General features: G+C 42.3%; 1 protein-coding gene across 1 annotated transcript in view; it reads right to left on the bottom strand.

Annotated features, from left to right (window-relative positions):
- The window catches only part of CAMSAP3 (calmodulin regulated spectrin associated protein family member 3), a 62,001-nt gene that overhangs the window by 16,951 nt on the left and 22,165 nt on the right, over window positions 1-22,885 (bottom strand). The window contains exon 2 of the mRNA XM_075206979.1: window positions 5,127-5,380. Coding sequence (XP_075063080.1) covers window positions 5,127-5,380 — 254 coding nt within the window. The remainder of the gene's footprint in view (window positions 1-5,126; window positions 5,381-22,885) is intronic.

Here is a 22,885-nt window from a genome sequence, read left to right as displayed (position 1 = left end):
CGTACAAAAACACTACTGGAGAAATACATCTGAACACACTGACAAACAAGCAGTATTAGCAAATTCAACCGGCTGGGGACAGACCCATGGGACAGTTGGAGAAACGGCACAAAGGACAACAGGGAGGGTGGAGCCGTTCATGGATGACTGGAAATGCAAACAAGTAATTCAAATTGCCATGAAGGAAAATCAGTGAGAACCCAGCTCAGCAGGGCCAGAACAGGAATAAAAAACAAGTTTTATTAGATGTAGAATGCAAAGTGTTGTGCCAAATGTTTGCTGGACAAAGACTAAAGTAGAAGCGTTATCTATCTTGTGTCTGCAGATGCCTTCAATGCAAATAAAATGAGGCCTTATTTCAAATCACACGTTAACTCTTATTTTTCATGAAATATAGTTATGTTTTCTTGCAGTCCAAAAACCAACTTTTTTTTAGGCAGCGGGTCGGAGATTGCACAACACTGAGAATAGAAGTGGCATTCCATAAGCCAGTGGCATTTAACTATTACTGTATGAAAATTGAAAAAAAAGTTATTTCTGATATTATCGTGAACGCAGATCTCAAGAAGGATGTTGGCAAAATTTATTAAATCTCTCACATTCTGCATTGTTCAATCAGCATGAATGTGATTAGCATAGATTTGGGGGAGAGTTACTAAAAGTTCTAAAAAGGAAAAGTGGAGGTGTTACCCATAGCAACCAATCAGATTCTAGCTATCATTTCCTAGAATGTACTAGATACACGATAGCTAGAATCTGATTGGTTCAACTTTTGCTTTTTAGAAAGGTTAGCAAATCTACTCCTTGGTAGATTAAAATTAGACATCTAGTTCCACTTTAAAAATATAATGTATTTTGTTGCCAAAAAAGGTTTATAATCCCACACCCCTTTAGTCTATGGTATCTCCTATACAGCGACAACTGGAGGATATATGTCATGTAAGCCATATATATCTATACCAATATAACTACCTAGGTTTTCCCTGCTTCCCCATATGTCCAGATGAAGGGTTATATCCAGATTTAATAATATAGGACACATAAAAATGGGGCAGCACGGTGGCTTAGTGGTTAGCACTTCTGCCTCACAGCACTGGGGTCATGAGTTCAATTCCCGACCATGGCCTTCTCTGTGTGGAGTTTGTATGTTCTCCCTGTGTTTGCGTGGGTTTCCTCCCACACTCCAAAAACTTACTAGTAGGTTAATTGGCTGCCATCAAATTCCCCCTAGTCTCTCTATGTCTGTGTGTGTATGTTAGGGAATTTAGACTGTAAGCCCTAATGGGGCAGGGACTGATGTGTGCGAGTTCTCTGTACAGCGCTGCGGAATCAGTGGTGCTATATAAATAACTGGTGATGATGATGCTGATAAATATGATCATCAGCCTCACAGACTCTCAATATTTCCAATACACTGTAGTGGCTTAAACGACATTTGTAACAGACAGCGACATGTATGTTGTGTTGAACACAGGAAATAACGTATGTATGTGGCAGAGAGGTCTGTGTAGTTGCTCTCAGCAGCATAGTGGAAAATGGAAAAGGTCACATATTTGAAGACAAAAAAAAAAAAAAAAGAAGGAGATAGAGGGGAGTGTCCCAGTCCATTAGAGACACTCTCCTTACATCCACTACCTGGTCTGACTGTTCCGGTGTCACCTTGGGTAAAGAGGACTGATCTAACTACATCACAGCAGAGTTCTCGGCCAATTAAATTTTTTCAAAGTGTACAAATTAATTAGCAACAAAATATTTTGCTGAATCCATGATGGATACTGGAGTGGATTTGGTAGAGAATAGGAAGTGAGAAAAGGATGGTGCAAATAATAGGATACATTACACTTTACAGGAGCCCACTCTGTACTGTTAAGGTTTTCATGCTCGCATTGGTGAAATGTTGACCTAACCCTCCCATTGCAAACTGACCTCCTGCTGGACATACAGGAGCAGAGCTACAATCGTCTGCGCAGGTCTTAACATTCTACAGTTCTGATTGGTTACAGGGTGTTCTAGACCCACCCACCTCATCTCTTGCACATCCATATTTAACCAATGATGAAGAACAAGTACAACAGCAGCTTTTACCATCGTCAAAGTGAACCTTAGACATTATTGTCTGATGACTGCTGTCTGTCTTTATGTGGTCACTGACTGACTGCCATTAGAACCAGACTGCAAAGCTCCATGAACCCAACCTCTGTCATGTCCCAAAAAAAAAAAAAAAAAAAAAAAAAAAAAGGTAGTCTTCCAGGAAGAACATGACTTTTTATCCAGCTAGATACACACAAGAAGAGAGTGACAAGAGGGTGAAACAAAGGCCAATTTGCCATCCATACTTTTGCGTCCTTAGGCCGGGTCTGTTTTAACTAGACCGGTGATAGGCAACCAGATACGCCTCAAGGGCTCCAGCTGCGGCCCTATAATTACCCTTATTCTCAGTAGTAAGTTAAAATAATGCTAATGTAAGATAATCAATTGTCACTAACTATAACAGACAAAGGGGACAATTCCATATGAGGAATCGTACAGCTGAGTAAAGGACATACAGGGTATAAAGAAGGAAAGAGCTGGGGCCGCTGATGAAGGCTCAGAGGGTCACCTGATGCCCATCACTGCTCTAGACCAGACCTGACTGGGACTGGTGACCCGAGTGACCGTTACATCATCAGGTCTGTGAAATATAACAACGCACACATGCGGTAAAATTGGACATAAAGATGCGGAACTTGGGCGATCTGGCTGAATGACCAGTTGTTTGATGGGTGTGTCCAGTAGAACGGACAATCAAGCAGAGCCTGATTAAGAGGGGGGGGGGGGGCACATGCCAGGTTCTGCATGGATCTTTTTGCTGCCCCCAAATGAAGGGACACAGGGGGCAGCACAGGGTCCTACATTTAAATGAATAGTTGGCACTATATGCGCAAGGATGTGTTTGTTTTTTTAAGCCTTCTGGGCTTATGTAGCTGCTGCGACGATGACAGTGTGTGTGTGTGTGTGTGTGTGTGTGTGTGGTGTGTGTGTGTGTGTGTGTGTGTGTGTGTGTGTGTGTGTGTGTGAGAGCCAGACGAGGGGGTGATCAGAGAGGGGGTTGCAGAGGGACAACCTATAAAGGGAAATCACACTGATGAGAAGTAGGTGGGGAAAGACAAGTGAGAGGGAAGACAGAGTGTGCTTAAGGGTGATAGAGGATTAAGATGAAGAAGAGGATTTAGTAGTGGGATGTGGTGATATACATAGAGAACAGAGAAGTATAATGTGCTCAGACCTAGAATTTCTATTTATTGTGGACCCTCTCTTCATGCCCCAGAGAAGTAGCATTTCTAAAAGTGGACACTATGGTACGTATATGGAAAATCTTGCTGTCTTTGATTGAGTCACACTTGCGATTGTTTTTCTTTGTGGGCATTATGGGAAAATGTCAAAATTTCCACTATCCAATCCATTAAGCTCTCCTCCTCTGGACATACTTCCTTTATATAGAAATGCATAACAAGGCATTGTAAAATTTATACTATACCTTCATGTTAGCTCTGTTGCCTTGCCACAAATCCAGGCCTGCTAGTGCTTAGCTGGACTAGGCTGGTAGGGATATAACCTATACATACATACAGTAAGGTAAAGTGATAATTCTATGCGTCACTTGACATAAAGGAGGACAAGCTGTCCAGGTTGACGGGCTGCAAGAGAGGCCAACAGAAGAGTGTGCCTCTCCCAACACAGCGCGGATGGGTGAGAAGAGGGTCATTAATGTAATGTGGGTAGGAGGTGGACTATTAATGTAATGGTGGAGTTTCAGTGGGGGCTATTTATTTAAAGATTGGTGCTATTAATTATTTTGTGGAGTGATGGTGGAGTATTTAATTTAATGTGGGGCTGAGTTTGGGGAGAAGGATTAAATGTGAATATAAATTATTTATTGTCAGCAATGGTTTGGGAAAATTAGTTTATTTATTACATGTAAATTCTATTCATTTATTGCCAGGCTGCTTGGTGGGGAGGGAAACAAGTTTATCTATTAAATGTTTACGCTATTAATTTAATTTTGGGGCTGATTGGGGAAAATAATTCTATCATTAAATGTGAATACTATTCATTTAATTGAATTTCATATTTGGGGCTGGATGCAGGGAGGGAGGACTAAATTATTAAAAGGGGTGCTATTGATTTAAATCTAGGGCTATTTGGGGATTGCGAAAAATTTATGTACCTGTCTTTTTACCAAATAGGGCCCCAACATTCTAGGAACAACACAATCAGCAACTGATCTAAAGACACCAGCAACCACAGGGAGTGAAAGTGACAAGAACAGGTAGGAGAGCGCAGGACAGTCTGACATCTGTCCTGAACCTGCTGGGGTAGTCCCAAATTTGGGTGACTGTCTCGCTTAATCCGGATTTGGTCTGACTACAAGGACAGTTGGGAGGTATGTCCGCTTCACACTGTACTGCTCTGAAGGCAGAGCTGCGTGCACCGCTAACAGTAGTGCCTGTGTATTGGTCTAAAATCATATTACACAATAGGAGTTTCCCTGTTTTAAGTCCCCCCCACAGCCTTAATCCAGCTGTGCAATCAAGAACTATAATGGTCAACTCATTAACAACAAAGTGACAAGCGAACCATTATGAATTTACCATTTCTTGGCACAAGCACTGCAAATGGGACAGAGCGAATTTAGTGTATATATATATATATATATATATATATATATATATATATATATATATATATATATATATATATATATATATATATATATAAAAATAACCCAGATATTCTCTAAGCCCAGAGCGCTTATTTAAATAATAATACATTTAAATAATTTGAAGTACTTCAATGTAATAGGCAGCTCCCCGGTCATTCAACACCTGTCTGCAAGTGTCAGACCTAGTACATGTAATATATATATATATTTATTATAAAGTCAGTCACTGTCAATCCTATCTGCACACACATTCAAGTTATACTACTGGTGGGATAGAAGTTCCCTGTGTAGAGACAATGGTTAAAGAACAATAAGCCGCACCGGTTCTGTATACACAACTGTAGCTCATGAACAGCGCAGCTGAACTTTCATTGGCCAAGTACAGCTCTTCATCACAGAAACCACTCAAGACTTGTGTCCTTACCATACGAATGGGCTTCTCCCGCAGATCACTCGTCTTCACAGGGTCCCCCTGGTGCACAGGAGCGGACCCCTTGCGAGCCAGGATGAGCAGCAAGGCAGCATTGTCGGGGGGAGGCGAGCGCTCCTGTGGCAACGCTCTTCGGTATGTTCTGCAGTACACATCTGCGGACAGTAGGAGGCTGATTACAGCTGGCTTTACATGTTCCTGTTCGTACTGGTCCGTGTAGCAGGGGGAGCACAGCTCCTCAGGCACCTCTGTAACAGAGATAACGGAGGGTCAGAAAGGTGGATAGTCACATATAGGAACTATATCAAGTAAGAAGGCTTGGAGATCAGCACCAGTCCTGCCTAGTAATGTATACTGTATTCCGGCCCAGTGGAGGTCATCATCTAACTTCACTACCACAGACACACACAGAGGACAAATTAATGAAGCAGCCAAATAACTAACAAAGGAGGAGAGCTAGAAGCAGGTATTACAGCTGTGTCACATGGCCGGTTAAGAACACCAACATTTTCAGACCAGGAAACCGTGACATTCTAAAGCACTGATATAATAACAGTGAGTAGTGTTCCCGTTGTGCCAATGAAACTCTACTGTCAAAAGGCAGCATTTTAATAGCTATGACGGGATAGTTTTCTGGTCAGAAAAACGTAATCACTTCAATATTACACTCTGTCAAATGACATATACAATCCATATATACAGCTCTTGAAGACTTTGTACTGGAAAGTAACTCTGTAGGTTGTTCAGAAACTTCCCACATAAGGCAATAAAACTACTTCACACAGTGACTAATGTCAGCGCCAAAGTGGTTAAAGTGTTAGGAATTTATAATCCCATTGGGATTTACAGAACAGAAAAATTGTTCAGAGAGGATAATCTGAGTTACTGATTTATAAACCTCATTAAATACCAAACCAATGACACACGACAAAGGGGATCTGTGTAGCAGATTGTATTCCCATCAAAAAAAAAAAAAACAACACATTTAAGAAAACCCCCCACATGCACCCTTCTTCCCAACGGCTGACGCAGGAGCCCATTCATTTTGTGTCAGAGGCTTACCAAAAAAAAAAAAAGCCACAAGGAACTTCTGGGTATTTACACATGAATGAAAATAAAACACAGGCTGCGGCCTAATCAAACCAGAGAAACCTGTTGGGGAACTTTTTTTCTTTTTTAAAACCCTATTTACAAATGGGACATTCAAGTGACTGTCATGCTGAGACCTTAAGCAAATATTGTACACAAAAGATGCTTATTTTACTTATCACCACATTTCACACTTCTGTGGGCCGCAGTTTACATGAATAATGTGTTTGTAAAAAATAAAAAGAAAGAGAAAAGAAATGAGGAAGTTAAAATGTACCTGCAGCCCACACACAGTGGAGGCAGCCATATTTTCAGATAAACCACTATCCATAGAAATGCATCCTATAACTTCACTAGGAACTAGTGACCTGCAGCAAGGCACCGAGGCATTTCTCTGTGCCTCACTAAAGTCATTGCTTGCTAGTGAATTCATAGGTGGAGCGTCAATCCACAAATTGGTTGCCTGCACTGTAGGCAAGAGTATGCACTATATGTAAAATATCATCATCATCAACATTTATTTATATAGCGCTAGCAGATTCCGTAGCGCTTTACAATTGGGAACAAACACTGATAACACAATACTGGATAATACATACAGACAGAGAGGTAAGAGAACCCTGCTCACAAGCTTACAATCTATAGGACAATGGGAGTTAGAGACACAAGGGCATGTGCTACATCATATTGCACAATGGACCAGCTAGAATGCAAAGGTAAAAGTATTGAGTGGGCTATGTGTGTTGCAATGTTGGTCAGAGGGTTGTTGTCTTGTGTTAGCTGTGTAGAGGATGGTAATAGGGTAATCTAGGGAAATTAAGATGGTGGTTGAGGAATATCATAACCTTGTCTGAAGAGGTGGGTTTTCAGTGAACGCTTGAAGGTTTGAAGACTAGAGGAAAGTCTTACTGTGAGTGGGAGGGAATTACACAAATTGGGTGCAGCCCGGAAAAAATCCTGTAACCGAGAATGGGAGGATGTGATGAGAGTGGAGGAGAGACGTAGATCTTGTGCAGAACGGAGGTGTCGAGTAGGGAGATATTTCGAGACAAGTGAGGAAATGTATGTCGGTGCAATTTTGTTGATGGCCTTGTATGTTAGTAGAAGAATTTTATATTGGATTCGTTGAAATACAGGCAGCCAATGTAGAGACTGACAGAGTGGCTCAGCAGAGGAATAACGGTTAGTAAGGAAAATCAATCTAGCTGCTGCGTGCATAATAGATTCTAGGGGTTCAAGTCTGACTTTGGGAAGACCAGTAAGGAGGGAATTGCAATAGTCAATGCGGGAGATGAGTGCATGAATTAATGTTTTTGCGGTGTCTTGTGTCAGATATGTGAGTATTCTGGAAATGTTCTTTAGGTGTATGTAACATGATTTAGATATAGAGTTGATGTGGGAATAAATGACAGTTGTGAATCAAGGATTACACCTAGGCAACAAGCTTGCGGGGTGGGATTTATGGTCATGTTATAAACAGAAATAGAAATGTCAGGCAGGAAGCTTCTGTTTTTTGGGTGGGAATATTATTAATTCAGTTTTTGAGAGATTGAGTTGGCGAGAAGACATCCAAGATGAAATGGCAGAAAGACAGTCAGTAACGCGAGACAACACAGATGGTGAAAGATCAGCAGAGGATAGATACATTTGTGTATCATCCGCATAGAGATGATACTGAAATCCAAAGGAGCTTATTAGTTTTCCAAGAGAAGTGGTGTAGATAGAGAATAGCAGAGGACCTAGGACTGAGCCTTCTGGAACTCCAACTGATAAAGGAAGCGGAGCAGAGGTGGATCCAGAGAAATTAACACTGAGAGCGATTAGATAGGTAGGATGAGAACCAGGATAGGACAGTGCCTTTAAGACCTAGGGATTGCAGCGTTTGTATGAGGAGAGAGTGGTCAACAGTGTCAAATGCAGCAGAGAGATCCAGGAGAATTAGAAGAGAGTATTGGTTATTATTTTTTGCTGTGATCAAATCATTGACAACCTTGGTCAGCGCAGTCTCTGTGGAGTGTTGAGAGCGAAAGCCTGACTGAAGAGGATCCAATAGGTTGTTTGCTGTAAAAAAAAAGTGTGTGAGGCGAGTGTAGGCAATTCTCTCGAGAAGCTTGGAGGGGCATGGGAGCTGGGAGATGAGGCGGTAATTTATGAGAGAGTTAGGGTCAGAATTCTGTTTTTTTAAAATGGGAGTAATCACTGCATGCTTATATAGTGATGGAAAAATACCAGTAGAAAGAGATAGATTACAGATTTTAGTTAGAGGGGTAATGAGCACAGGAGACAGGGACATACCAATTTGTGAGGGAATGGGATCCAGAGGACAGGAGGTAGAGTAGGAAGATGAGAAGAGAGTAGAAACGTCCTCTTCATTTGTGGGATCAAATGAAGAGAGAGTGTCAGAGGGTGCTACAAAGGAATTGAGCCGATTGCTTGTCAAGGGAGATGATACCATTTCAAGCCTGATCTTATCTATTTTGTGCTTGAAATAGGAAGCAAGATCCTGTGCACTGATGTTAGTTGGAGGATTTGGGGCAGGAGGATTCAGAAGAGAGTTAAATGTGTTAAAGTGGCGTTTGGGGTTAGAAGCCTGAGCATAGATGAGAGATCGGTAGTATGCTTGTTTAGCAGTGTCCAGAGCATTTCTGTAGTAGTGGTAGATATCAGTATATGTGATGAAATCATTAGAGGCACAAGATTTACGCCAGTGACGTTCTGCTCTATGAGAAAGTTTTTGTAGAGTTCGTGTTACTGTTGTGTGCCACGGTTGGCAACGAATTCTACGCGAAGTATGTAGTGTCACTGGAGCCACTTGATCCAGGGCAGTTGCTAGGGTTTGATGAAAATGGGGTACTGCCCGATCAGGGGAGGAGAATGTAGAAATTGGGGAGAGAAGGTGTTGGAGAGAGGTGGAAAACTGTTGAAAATCAATATGGTTGAAATTCCTGCAGTTGTGAGGAGGCTTGGAAGAGTTGGACACTATATATATTCTAATTATTTTTAACAACACAGAGGAACAGTATAGTCACTTTAGTGCACAGTACCCCATAATAGTTGAAACGGCAGCCAAGGACAAATAGGACCAATGTGCAAGTGCAAATAAAAGAAAAATGTTGTCCGGCGCTCAGAAACAAACAGAATTTAAAAATCACTGTGTCAGCATAAACATAAAGGAGAATTTTGTGCACAATATAGCTATATTGGGGTTAAGCTCACCTGCCGGATGTCAAGGCATCTCCTGTAGGTGAGTCCCTAAGCTAGTGATACAAATTTACATTCAGGGTGTTCCATTTAAAACCTTCCCCTGAACCTCCATCTTATAAAGCCTGCAGCACCTTTGTAAGGAGTGGTCAACTCCCAAAAAACTAGAAAATAGTGAAAGGAAAAAAGGGCGCTTCTTTAAATTAATGAAATGTGTACAAGTGTATAAAATCATTTGAAACGGCAGCCAAGGACAAATAGGACCAATGTGCAAGTGCAAATAAAAGAAAAATGTTGTCCGGCGCTCAGAAACAAACAGAATTTAAAATTTAAATTGTACACATTTCATTAATTTAAAGAAGCGCCCTTTTTTCCTTCCACTATTTTCTAGTTTTTTGGGAGTTGACCACTCCTTACAAAGGTGCTGCAGGCTTTATAAGATGGAGGTTCAGGGGAAGGTTTTAAATGGAACACCCTGAATGTAAATTTGTATCACTAGCTTAGGGACTCACCTACAGGAGATGCCTTGACGTCCGGCAGGTGAGCTTAACCCCAATATAGCTATATTGTGCACAAAATTCTCCTTTATGTTTATGCTGACACAGTGATTTTTAAATTCTGTTTGTTTCTGAGCGCCGGACAACATTTTTCTTTTATTTTCCCGTAATAGTTAGCAAAAAAATAAATGAAAAATACCTTCAAATTACTTATACACAGTTTTTAATATCCGTTTTATAATATTTTTTTCCACTTTTCTAATTAAAATGTTATCGAAACCAAATTTTAAACGACATAATATTAAGTTTCCAACCCAAACAATTGGAGCAGTGTAAACTTTTTTTGACCCTGGAAATAGAAAGACCTGACAAACTGGTTTGATGCCGGGAGCTGGCTGAGGGCCCCAGTCTCAGGAATTCTGGCCAGAGGTAAAATAAAAAGGAGAAATCTGACCTAGAAAGCGCTTAAAGATTATCCCTTTAATCTCTTCCACCCCCCTCAGACTGAAAAACAAAACAAAAACTGTAATATATGTTATCCGGCAGAACAAAGGACACAACAGCTATTTTCCTGCTCACCAAGTCACTCGGCAATTAAATCAATCTGTAGCCTGGACATGACTGCGCATTTGGCAGAATGTAACAGTACAAGGACGATAATTACTACAAGGAGTAGGTTCTCTGAATACTATTACACTGTGGTATCGTACAAGCTGATCTTTATAGAGCGCTCCAGTTATACTGAACAGAAAAATAAACATTTCAGCCTAATAAAAAGGTATTGTTATCCTGTACATAGTTGCCAATATGACATAATATCACACTTGCCAACTCTCCCTGAATGTCAGGGAGACTCCCTGAAATAGGGGTGATCTCCCTCACTCCCTGAAGAGTCTGGTATTCTCCCTGATGCTGAGCCAGTACAAGACGTAGTTGGCTTCGCCATCTGTGGCATGATGACAGTTCAGAAATTGTGTCCTATGTCCATGAATTGATGGCTATGGAGGTGGCCATTTTCATGTAGACCAAGATTTATTCAAAGAGTGAGAGGCAAGACAACATTACTTCAGTAATGGAGACAAAAATGTAAAAGACACTTCAGTCTCTAGAGATTCATTAGCTGCTTTTCTTTAACGCATAGTTGCCTACCTTCCCGGAATGTCCGGGAGACTCCCGCATTTCTGGGAGACCTCCCGAGCTCCCAGGAGAGCAGGGCAACCTTCCGGTTCTCGCCCCCGTAATAGACAAGTGGTGGTGGGCAGGGCTTAATGATGCAAATAATATGTAATCTTAGCCCCGCCCCCTGCTGTAATTGGCCAAAATTGTGACAATCGTTTAGGGGCAGGGCCAAAAGATGCGATTAATCAAGCCCAGCCCCAGCACACCCACCTCCCCCGGAATCTCCATGAAGCCAACGAGGAAAAGTTGGCAAGTATGCATAATAACTCTCTGCAGAAAATCAGATATTGCTGTATCTTCTAAAACAGAATAACACTGTTTATCTAGCTTGCTCTGGGTAACAAACTGCTGTGCCGTCTTAGAACTGCCCAGCTCACCCCATCACATTCCATTTTGTGTTACGTTCTCCGCAACTGAAAGGTACCATGGTTACTATAGGGCTCCTATGTCTATTATAATTAGAGATGGTCACTGACCCCCGTGTTTTGTTTTTGGATTCGGTTTTGGATCTGGATTACCTTCGTGTTTTGGTTTTGCAAAACCGCCCTTGCGTGTTTTGGTTTTGTTTTGCTATTTTTGAAAAAAATACAATTTTTTTGGTCTAAAATAACCTAATTTAGTGCTCCACCAGTCTTAGATAAGTGAGGTAATTCTAAAGTTAATAAATTATGAAAAAAACAGTTTAATCCCTGGTAGGCCGTCCTTAATTCAAACACTTGTCTGCAAATTATACAGACAAACCTGGTTGTCTACCTCCTCCAACTTTGATTATTGGCAATGTAGCCATCGTGTTTGGGTGTATATTACACCTTACACTTGTAGTTGAATATTAAAAAAAAAAGCAGCCTGCACAGACTGTGGTACTAGAAAGTAAAATTAAATGGACCACGGTAGTTTGGTGGCTATCTATGCCCCCCCCCCTCCACTTGTAGTTGAATATAAAAAAAGCAGCCTGCACAGACTGTGGAACTAGAAATTCGAATATACAAAGAAATGGACAAAGGCAGTTTGGTATCTGTCTGCATCATAATCAACATCCTCATTAGTGCCCTCGTCCCCTCCACAAATCTCCCCCTCATCCTCTTCTATTTCCAAAGTGGCATCCTCAATTTGTGTATCACCGGCTACACTCGGGCTGTTCAGGCACACATCAGCAGAACTGCTGAAAGGGCCCTTCTTTATGGGTACACTAACAGAATGCTCACGATTAGACATCCCACTGTTGGATGGACTCTCCACAGGGATTGGCGTCATTTGTGAATCAGAGCAAACATTATCCTCTAATGCCTAAGTGTTATCTTGCAGCTCGGCTTTGACGCGTAACAGTAGTTGTGCACCAATTGTAGGCTCGGTAACTTTTTGGGATCTGCCACTAATAGGCAAAGGTGAAGGCCTCATTCTCTCTTTGCCACTGCGTGTGTAGAATGGCATGTTGGCAATTTTTTTTTTTATCGGCACTTTCTTTTGCTCAGTAACACTTCTTTTTCGCTTCAACACAGTAAATTTTTGGGGGGTTTTTGTTTTTTGGACCGATTTCAAAACACTGTGTAGTTTGACATCGCCTTGCCCAGATGACGTACTGGGAACACTAACATCAGGACTGGTGACAGAACCTGGTTGCTCATTCTGATCATATGTGGACTGCTTTGAATCCATTCTGAGCGCAAAGCACTTGCAGTGGTAAAATTTATTTGGTAGATACTGCTGACCAATGGTAATTTTGACAGCCAGAAATATTTATGCACAATTATGGGGGACACCCCAAAAGCACTGGGGAGTGCCAAATATTAAAAAAATAAAAATAAAATAAACCTCTATCCTCCTCTCTTCTCTAGCGATTTTTGTTACAGCAATTGGAATAAGAATATTGTATTCTCTGTCCCTGCTCTAATCAGCCTGTGACTACACCCTACTCTCTCCCTCTGTCAAATGGCGATGGATTGCTGTGGAGGCGTGTATTTATAATCTTGAAGTATCGCGAGAACCGAGCCACGAGATCAGACGACGTCACAATGACGTTCTGCCTCGATTTGGATTCGGAGCGGGCGGGAGACTTGGGAGCTACTCAGCTCGGTACTCGGATAGGCAAAGTTCGGGTGGGTTCGGTTCTCGGGGAACCGGACTCGCCCAGCTCTACTTATAATTTGACACAAAAACAAAACATTCTAATGCTGGCCAAACAAGTTGCAATCCAATGGAATATAACAGATCCAATGGGACTGCAATGACACAATCACTTTGGCTTGCTATGAAAAACTGTCCATGCCTCAGTGGCGGATCCAGGGGGGGGGGGGGGGGGCGATCGGGGCTATCGCCCCCTCTAGCAGGGACTTGCTGCCGACAGTGTGCTGCCCGGCTGCTCTGATTGTGTTTAAAACACAATCATAGCAGCCGGGCAGCACACGGTCACTGCCGAGCGGACCTGCATATACTGTGCAGCCGCCGGCAACCTTAGATGTCAAAAGGGGGGCGGGGCCTAAATCCCCCCCCCCCCCCCTAAATCGCCCTGGGGTATAGCATTTTTCTAGATCCGCCCCTGCCATGCCTACTTCCCTTAAATCACTTCAGCAGCATCTATATGGAGATATCGTCTGACCACAATATTGACTTGTTTGCCCCGTGTCTGAGAGGGTTTCCTCCAGGTGCTCCGGTTTCCTCCCACACTCCAAAAACATGTAGGTTAATTGGCTGCTTTTAAACTGACCTTAGTCTCTCTCGCTCTGTGTGTGTAAAATTTAGACTGTAAGCTCCAATGGGGCAGGGACTGATGCGAGTCCTCTGTACAGCGCTGCAGAATTAGTGGCGCTATATAAATAGCTGCTGTCGATCATGCAAATAGAACGTGTTTTTGTAACCTGGAGCAGCCAACCAGACATCAGCTTGCATTAATCTGAAGACACTAGATACATGCTGACATGTGATTGGTTATTGGTTACACCACTTATTGTACTTTGAGCATGTTACTAAATAGATACTAACTAGTCCCCATAGTCTATATCAAATTTCCAGCAATGAGGAAAACTCATGATCCCCTCGATCTCCTTCTAGCTATTGATCTGATGTAGACCAGGTGCTCTCGGTGCTCTCTCTCATTTCAGCGAGCATAAACGTTGGCATCTGCTTGTATATAACTCCTCACACCCAACCACGAGATGGAGGCGGTTCACAACTCCACCCGCTCCTCTATTAGCATGCTGTTACCTCATCCTACAATTACCACGGTCCAACTCACTGGTTATTAAATCAGGAGAATCACAATGCAATTAAATGTGCACCTTCCAGTCACTTACACCTGGAACAAATTGCCTAAAACTGGCAGCATTACCATGACAGGGTAATACCCAACAGGGCGATGGGCCCCTTTATGCTGGTGGGTCAATAACATCATGCATTGTGGGAAAGTCCTGCTTTTGGTGGTGTATCTCACTGCCCCCACCTTCTCCAGGGACCATGTGTTCTTAATACAGTCAGTCATTCTACAATATATACAGCCCTGTATGCAGACTATACTAGGGGCACACAGAGAACATGAATTGCATACATACTCTACATTGCAAGGACCGCCACATTCCACTCATCTGTGTGCCACTAGATGGTCTCCAGAATGTACAGCACATAGACCTCACCAGTCAGTGACTAGCTGCCACTGTTCATTATACATGAATGAGTTCTCGGTACAGTGCTGCGGAATTAGTGGCGCTATATAAATAACCAATGATTATACAAAAGGTTTAGAATTTGTACACAAATATCTGACAACTATATTGAAAGAGTGCTTTGGAATTTCATGTTAATCTAGCTGTTTACCTTTGTAATCCTGTTTTTATTTTATTTTTTTGGAAGGAAATGTGCATATATGTATATTAACCCAGGAAAAGATGGACCATGCCTTAAATGTCCATACTTGGCCAGATGAGTTATGGTGCTGAACAAGAGCAGACATATTGGAGAAGTCAAATTCTTTGCACATTTCTGAATAATTGCACTCTACATCCACGCAGGTACTACACAACACTGATTCACCAGGCCTTGGAGCATATCTCCCGACTGTCCAGATTTAGGCAGTCCAGACTGTCGCCATGAGAGTGAGGACCTTCATCATCATCATTTATTTATATAGCGCCAGCAAATTCCGTAGCGCTTTACTTAATCCTGACTGCTGGGGGTGCACCTGTCACTGGTGCTTGCGGCAATGCACTTCTATTAGTAGGGGAGTGAAGGGGGCTTGGAATGGCCTAGTACTACAGGGGGCTTGGAATATCCTAGTACTACAGGGGGCTTGGAATATCCTAGTACTACAGAAGTGTTAGTCACAACCTCAGTGATGTGGCCACTCCCCCATCATGTCATGACCTGTGTCTGGTGTTCTGATTTCCAGAAAACCACATGTAGGGCGGTGTGTCTGGAGCACTACAATACCCAGCATGCCTTGTATATGGAATGTTAAAATGTGAATGTGCTCTATTCTAAGTGCCTTCTTTTATTTTTTATAAATATTAACTTCTAAAATGCAGAGAAGAATACATCGATGGTAAGAAACGCATCTAATATGCAGAAAAATTTTATTGTGAAAAGACAGGGACATTTCCAGTGACTGTCCTGGAAATTAGTGACAGCTGACAACTATGCATGTTTTATTATACATAAAAGGTTCTGCAGCAGCGATTGGATATAGGATCTCCCTGTGGCCCCCATAACTTTGCAGTGGGCTCTGCTCCTGCCCAGAATATACATGTGTATGAGGCACCCATGGGGGGTGTGAGGAGCTCGGTTAAGATTGGATTATAGGTGTGGCTTCTCTGCACCACTCTGCTACTACGATCACCATGGCAACCAAGTGGGCAAACTAGGTCACCATAGCCCAGTACGTCCCAGACTGCCCGCTGCCAGCCAGTCCTCTCCGTGCATGGATTTAAAGAATTCCTTAAACCACACAGGTCAAATAATCAGTCACTCCATATCCTAGACTGCTCCGTCCTTTACAAGGTGAATTATATTACACATACTGTAAATGAAAAGCAGACACATACAATACATACATTTATATTAAATATTGTTTATGTGCAATATATATTTATCAATGCAGCTTTGAGCTTACTTGCAGATATCTCACAGTTACATTCATGTGCTATCCGGTGCAAGAATCTTTTGCATTCTCTGCGATACCTACAGACATCTCCCCTGTGAGGTCACAAATAAGCCCAAGTGGCATGAAGGAAAAAAAAAACCTCCCATATGGTTGGACATACAACATTGCTCTAGTGGGGCAGGATTATTTCCCATTAAACGGAGAACAGAGAGGCCTTAAAGTTGTGTAAAGGGGAGGAGAGGTCCAGGGGGTATATTTACTTAACTGCGAGTTTGAAAAAGTGGAGATGTTGCCTATAGCAACCAATCAGATTCAAGCTGTTATTTTGTAGAATGCACTAAATAAATAATAAATAGAATCTGATTGGTTGCTATAGGCATCATCTCCACTTTTACAAACCCGCAGTTTAGTAAATATACCTCCAAGAATCTTATCATAGTGTCAATGAATAAAGAAGCTGAAAAAATAATTCCTGCCAAATACAAGCCTGAAACTTTTTAAAATATCTGGGAATTTTTTTCCTATTAAACCGTGGATATGGAAGCTCCAGTACCAGATTCATATGAGCTCCAGGCCCTCGGGGCTCTTCAGAGCTGAGCGGGGGACATGTAGAAAGATAAATAACTCTTATTGGCCTGGATGTTTTTATCCGTGGCCGCTGAGTAAATGGAGCCCAGAATAGTGAAAGCATTGAACCAGATGATAATTATTCCTGTGACTTATTATGAAACATATTAAAATATTAAATTAAATGATAGCAGGTACATTTATCATGCTCTGCATAGGGCCCGAGGTGTTTCCTCGGTAAAACACTGCGTAAGACATTCTGAATAAGCCATCAGTATGGAATGTTGTGACAATGTCCATTGAATGCCTCTCTCTGGAAAAAATATTTACACAGACAAACTAAGGCTGAAATTCCAAGTGTCATCAATTTTTTCCCTCTTTACAAATGGTTTTACGACTGTCCCATAATCAGCGTTTGCTCTATGCTGTCAGAGTTTACAACGGGTGTAATGTCACAGGCAGTCACCTGTCCCCAAGGCGTTTGCTTTAAACTGTAAGTGTTTACCAGGCACACCTACAGGAGGTAGCCAAGGGTCTGTAATTAACAAGGAGTCAGCCGGCAGATGAACCGGGAGGGAACTGGGCATCGCTTTAAAGAAAAAGCTGACATTTCTTTTTGTTGTGCCCAATACATTACTCATTTTATTATGAAATATGATCCGCACAAACAGGTTGATTCCTCCACATCACACACAGTCAGGGTCAGTCACACTTGCTTCTTCCTGCAGAGCTGTCAATCCCCTGCACTTCCTGTACTTAGAGCGGTCAGTCCCTGGGGCACCCGCCATACGATGGGCACAGGTATAAACTGCCCTTACAGTGACTGCCAGGGGAATGCATGGTAACCACAGACCTGATAAAGGACGAGACACATGAGCGACATGAATGTGCACCTTGTAAAAGGAGAGCCACTGTAAGGGCATTAAAATGCACAGCATGGAAGTTCTTTGTGATTAAACCATGATACCATATAAGAATAACCCAATAAAGACACGGACACTAAATTAACGTTGGAATAAAATAGGATTTATTAAATGACATAATAACGAAAACTAAAGGGACTGAATGGCAGACGAGAGCAGGGCAGTCCGCAAAAACAAAACCAATAACGGTGGAAAGGTCAGACCATAGTACCACCAACCCAGGATCATACCTTATCTATTGGCCGGTCCGAAACATCTGTCCAACGGCAAGACTACACCCCCTTATAACCGCCAGTATAACCTTTAACATACCGGCCCAGAGTCCCACTCACTGGACCCAACACATGTTATGATATCACGAACCAAAATGGGGAGTAGTGACTTATGACGAGATAACCCGAGCACCATATGCAAACTTACCGACTGCACTGCTCTCCTACCTACACACTATTAAATATAAAAACCTACCCCTAAAACTGCCAGGTGGGCGGGAGGAATCCGGAAGCAGAGAGACAGATCTGCTGAACACTGAAACATATATGAACCTAAACCACCCCCCTCCCGTGTCCTATTGGATAACAAACTATAATAGAACTACGACTGGCTAAACACCCCATCACTCACACGCGTGATTTTAACTTTAAGTCAAGTCTAAAGGACACACTTCCCTTACACACAGTCAGGGATGGCACCTCTTTTACCAAGCCCAAAGTGAACTCATAACCGCACTATATGGGTGGAGAAAGTTTATCTTCACATTATACTCATATTTTACGTGTTCTAATACCTCCCAACATCCTAATCTGGCCTCATAGGTCTCCTCTCCCTCTAGCATTTAAGATTTAAATAGTAGGGGGGAAAATAAACCTCTTATCAAATAGCTGACAAATATTAATGTTCCATTAGATACAAGGTCCCTGTTTTTCTACACTGTTGCAGAGTTAGAAAAAGCTGTGCAGTAGGAATATCCGTTCTCATAATTGTTAAAAGAAATGTTATGATGCACAAAGAAAACATTGTTGGGCTGTGTTTAATGACAATATAGCTCTTGAATAGCAAACGCATGGTGTGAACCAGCCTTCTATACCTTATCAAGGGCATACTTAAATGTCTTCTGAGTAACACTATCACAAAGTGGGATTAATAACTGGATCCCCTGGCATAGACTTCAGCTATTGAAAGGTCACCAGAAATGAAAGATCAACACCGTGCAAACAAAGCAGTTATCCAGAGAATTGGGGTAGCAGAGGCCGAGCAGACAACTAGATACAAATATAAAGAGATAGAAATAAAAAAGTACAAATCACAGCACTCTCAGGTACCAATCTACACGGCCGTTTTTTAGGCATCTATCAGATATATTTTTTTTTTTTTACTTGTACTCAGTTATTAATTCATATACTTGACTAAGCTCAATGAATTGTTAATCACTCTGAAAGATACTACATAGCCCCAAGTGTAAGAAAATATATGCAGAAAAGATGAGATTTGTGCACAGATAAATCTCTGCTACATGAAATATTCAGGTAATTATCATACGTTTCTGCCTAAAAAGAGAATGAAAGAGTCAGTGGCTGCAGTCAGAGCTGGTGTTAGCCGTAGTGTAAATGGCGCAGGTGATGTAGCACATACATTTATATTACCAGGCAACTAAGGCGCAATGAGGTGAGAAGTCACAATGAAGCGTCGGTCACCCTCTCCCCGGGGTTAATCTATTTTCTCTGTGAGGAAGCTGCCCAGATACTACCAGTATGGGTCAGTGACATTTAGTAATGCCCAAACCATCACATAGCCGCTATATGCAGTGGCACTGTGCTGCCCATCATTTAGAGCCCATCCAAAAGCCAAATACTTACATTGCGTTCCAAAGGGAACATAACGCGACTATAACCCTGAGGTCGATACCACCAGCAAAGGATTTATTGAAGATACAGCGAGAAAATAGTGTCTGAAAAGTATTTAATTGCCATCCTTGTGGACATATGTGGCACAGTGTAGGGATCAATAGTATCAATCCCTATATTGATCCAAGATCAATGTAGGTGCCAATGCCAGTGGTGATCACCCAGTGGTATAATCACGTCACGTTCCATTTAGAAATCAAAGAAAGCAATTTCACATATGTGGATATGCTCTTAGTGTTGGGCCTCATCGGTCAATACAAGAGCTGCAAATGTCCTTCTGTCTCTCTTTAACCAGTACAGAGTCACAGCCAGGTAAGAATATCTAGCCCTTCTCAGCCTGCCTCCGAATCTCTCATATCCAGGGGCAGCACGGTGGCTTAGGGGTTAGCACTTCTGCCTCACAGCGCTGGGGTCATGAGTTCAATTCCCGACCATGGCCTTATCTATGAGGAGTTTGTATGTTCTCCCTGTGTTTGCGTGGGTTTCCTCCGGGTGCTCCGGTTTCCTCCCACACTCCAAAAACATACTGGTTGGTTAATTGGCTGCTAACAAATTGACCCTTGTCTGTCTGTCTGTATATTAGGGAATTTAGACTGTAAGCCCCAATGGGGCAGGGACTGATGTGAGTGAGTTCTCTGTGCAGCGCTGCGGAATTAGTGGCGCTATATAAATAAATGATGATGATGATGATGATGATGATATCCCAGGCACTGGCTGCTGCTGATGGTACTAATAATACTAACTAGATCTACTATGACCAGGTGGAGATGCTCTGACTGTATTACAGATCCCTAGGTCTGATATCTGGTATCTGTGGATCACACTCCTTGTATATTGGCTACCACAGTCACCGGTACATTGAGTATAATTCCCTCTATCATTAAACAACCTGAGCACTTTACTATAGTGATAAGCACATGACAAAGGTGAGCCGTACACTAGAAAAACACTTACGTCTGGGTTCTATTTTGTTTAGTATGCCTTAAAGGCAAACTATATCAAATAACAAGCACAGCTTTAATGTATACTGATTCTCAGACATTCCATGCGGCATTATGTAAAAGATTATCCATTTTATATGTAAAAATGTTGGCACGATGTAGGGAGATGAACTCAGGACAGCACGCCTTAAGGTTATGATCACAGTTTAACTCCTCTTTGAGTATTTATCCCCTAGATCTGTGCCCTGCTGCAATTCTGTGCCAAGACACCTTGGTTCCCCTCCATAGTATAGATCAATTGATTGCAGGGACAATTATTTATTGACATAGCAACAATCATATTATGTATTACCGTATAGAGGATATTCACATCAGTTCTGCATCACTGGAGCTTACAATCTAAATTTCATTAACACACACAAAGGGCCCTGGTCGGAATTGAACCCATGACTCCAGCAATGTCATACAGCAATGCTGAGCACTGTGCATCCCGGTTACCTGTACCTAGAAGAACAACTGCACCCAACAACCACACCTCTCGGCAATGCTTGTGATGGAGGCCAATGCCACATCATATCTGCGTTTTAGACGGAGCGTTTTTATGATGCTTCCCAACATTATTTTAAAAGGACCTATAAACTCTGCTAAAATAATGTCTATTTTTCCTGGTCTATATTAGTGCCAGTATTAGGGCCTAAATAAATATGTTGGCAGGCTTTACAGGTCCTTTAGTGCACTGCTAAACGCAAACATTTTAATTTTTCATATATACTTTCCCACTTCACTACGGACAGCTGCAACTTCTCCCACATCTATGGCACAGTGTCCTGATGGAATCACATACAGGTCAAAAAGCTTAGACTGAGTCAGTGTGACAACAGTGGCCCTGCCCGTGTATAAATCAGCCAATCGCCATTCTGTATTTCTGAAAAGCAAGTCTGGCTAGCTGTCAGTCACCTGATTAATTAGAGAAGCACCTCTCTAACATGGTAACGTGTTAGAGGTGTCAAAGACTAACATGGACATATTCAGCTACGTATAAACACTCCAGTTATATAGAGTATATTGTTCAGACACACACACACACATATATTATATATACACATATACATACTAGGGATGTGCACCGGCCACTTTTGGTGTCTCGTGTTTTAGATTCGGATTTGCTTGAGGTTTTGGGTTCAGATTTGTTTCGCAAAACACCCGACGAAAGGTTTTGGTTCGGATTTAAGGTTTTGGATTTATTTTGAAAAATACAGCACAGCACAGCACAGCACAGCACAGCACAGCACAGCACAGCACAGCACAGCACAGCACAGCACAGCACAGCACAGCACAGCACAGCACAGCACAGCACAGCACAGCACAGCACAGCACAGCACAGCACAGCACAGCACAGCACAGCACAGCACAGCACAGCACAGCACAGCACAGCACAGCACAGCACAGCACAGCACAGCACAGCACAGCACAGCACAGCACAGCACAGCACAGCACAGCACAGCACAGCACAGCACTGAACAGCACTGAACAGCACGAGATATAGCAGGACAGAGGACCACCTAACAACCTCCCTCTACCTTGATCAATGCCCGAGTGAAGATGGCGGCGGCTAGCGGGGAATTTATAGGATCTGAGTATCGCGAGATCCGACAGCGCGATTATGACTCAGAGCCTCGGTTTCAGTTTTGCAATTGGCAGGAATACCCGGATCTGTCTCGGATCCGGCTCGGATCGACAACGTTCGGGTGGGCTCGGATTTCAGATATCCGAGCCCGCTCATCTCTAATACATACACACACACATATACATACACACATATACAAAACTACACAGCCACAATAATATACCTACATAAGAAATGTACGCTCTCGTAGAACAGGTGATACATGTGCAGTACTGTATAAACTCTCAGGTGTATTGCCAAACACTGCACTTGTCAAACAGTTTTAGTGCTGTCTATTAAAACGACTTTGGGCGGTTTTGCAAACAGCGGCAGCACTAAATCATTCAGATACTTTAGCTGCATTCCTGCCTGAGCACCGATTAACGTCTAAACCAGCCTGTGCGTCTTGCTAGGTAATTTCCTGCCAATCCCTAATTTCTTCTTGGTTGAAAGAGTTGTTTACAAGTACCCCAAAGTGATGATTATCTCTGTCGAAACTCAAGAGGGCTCTGTCTAATTCAGCCACACACACCTGTGCTGGAGAACAGAGGGAAGGTTGAAATTAATTCTTTATTACAGTGGTTTAGGGGGAAAAAAAAAAAGCCATAAATAATTCATAGGATGCTGTACAATATGACTACTGCTCAATGTGCACTGGAAAGGGACAGGTTATACTTTATGTAACCTGCATGTCAAA

The sequence above is a fragment of the Mixophyes fleayi genome, chromosome 4 (assembly GCF_038048845.1).
Source record: "Mixophyes fleayi isolate aMixFle1 chromosome 4, aMixFle1.hap1, whole genome shotgun sequence".
Classification (NCBI taxonomy): Eukaryota; Metazoa; Chordata; class Amphibia; order Anura; family Limnodynastidae; genus Mixophyes; species Mixophyes fleayi.
The sequence above is the reverse complement of the archived record's forward strand: the minus strand, read 5'-3'. Positions and strand labels throughout refer to the sequence as shown.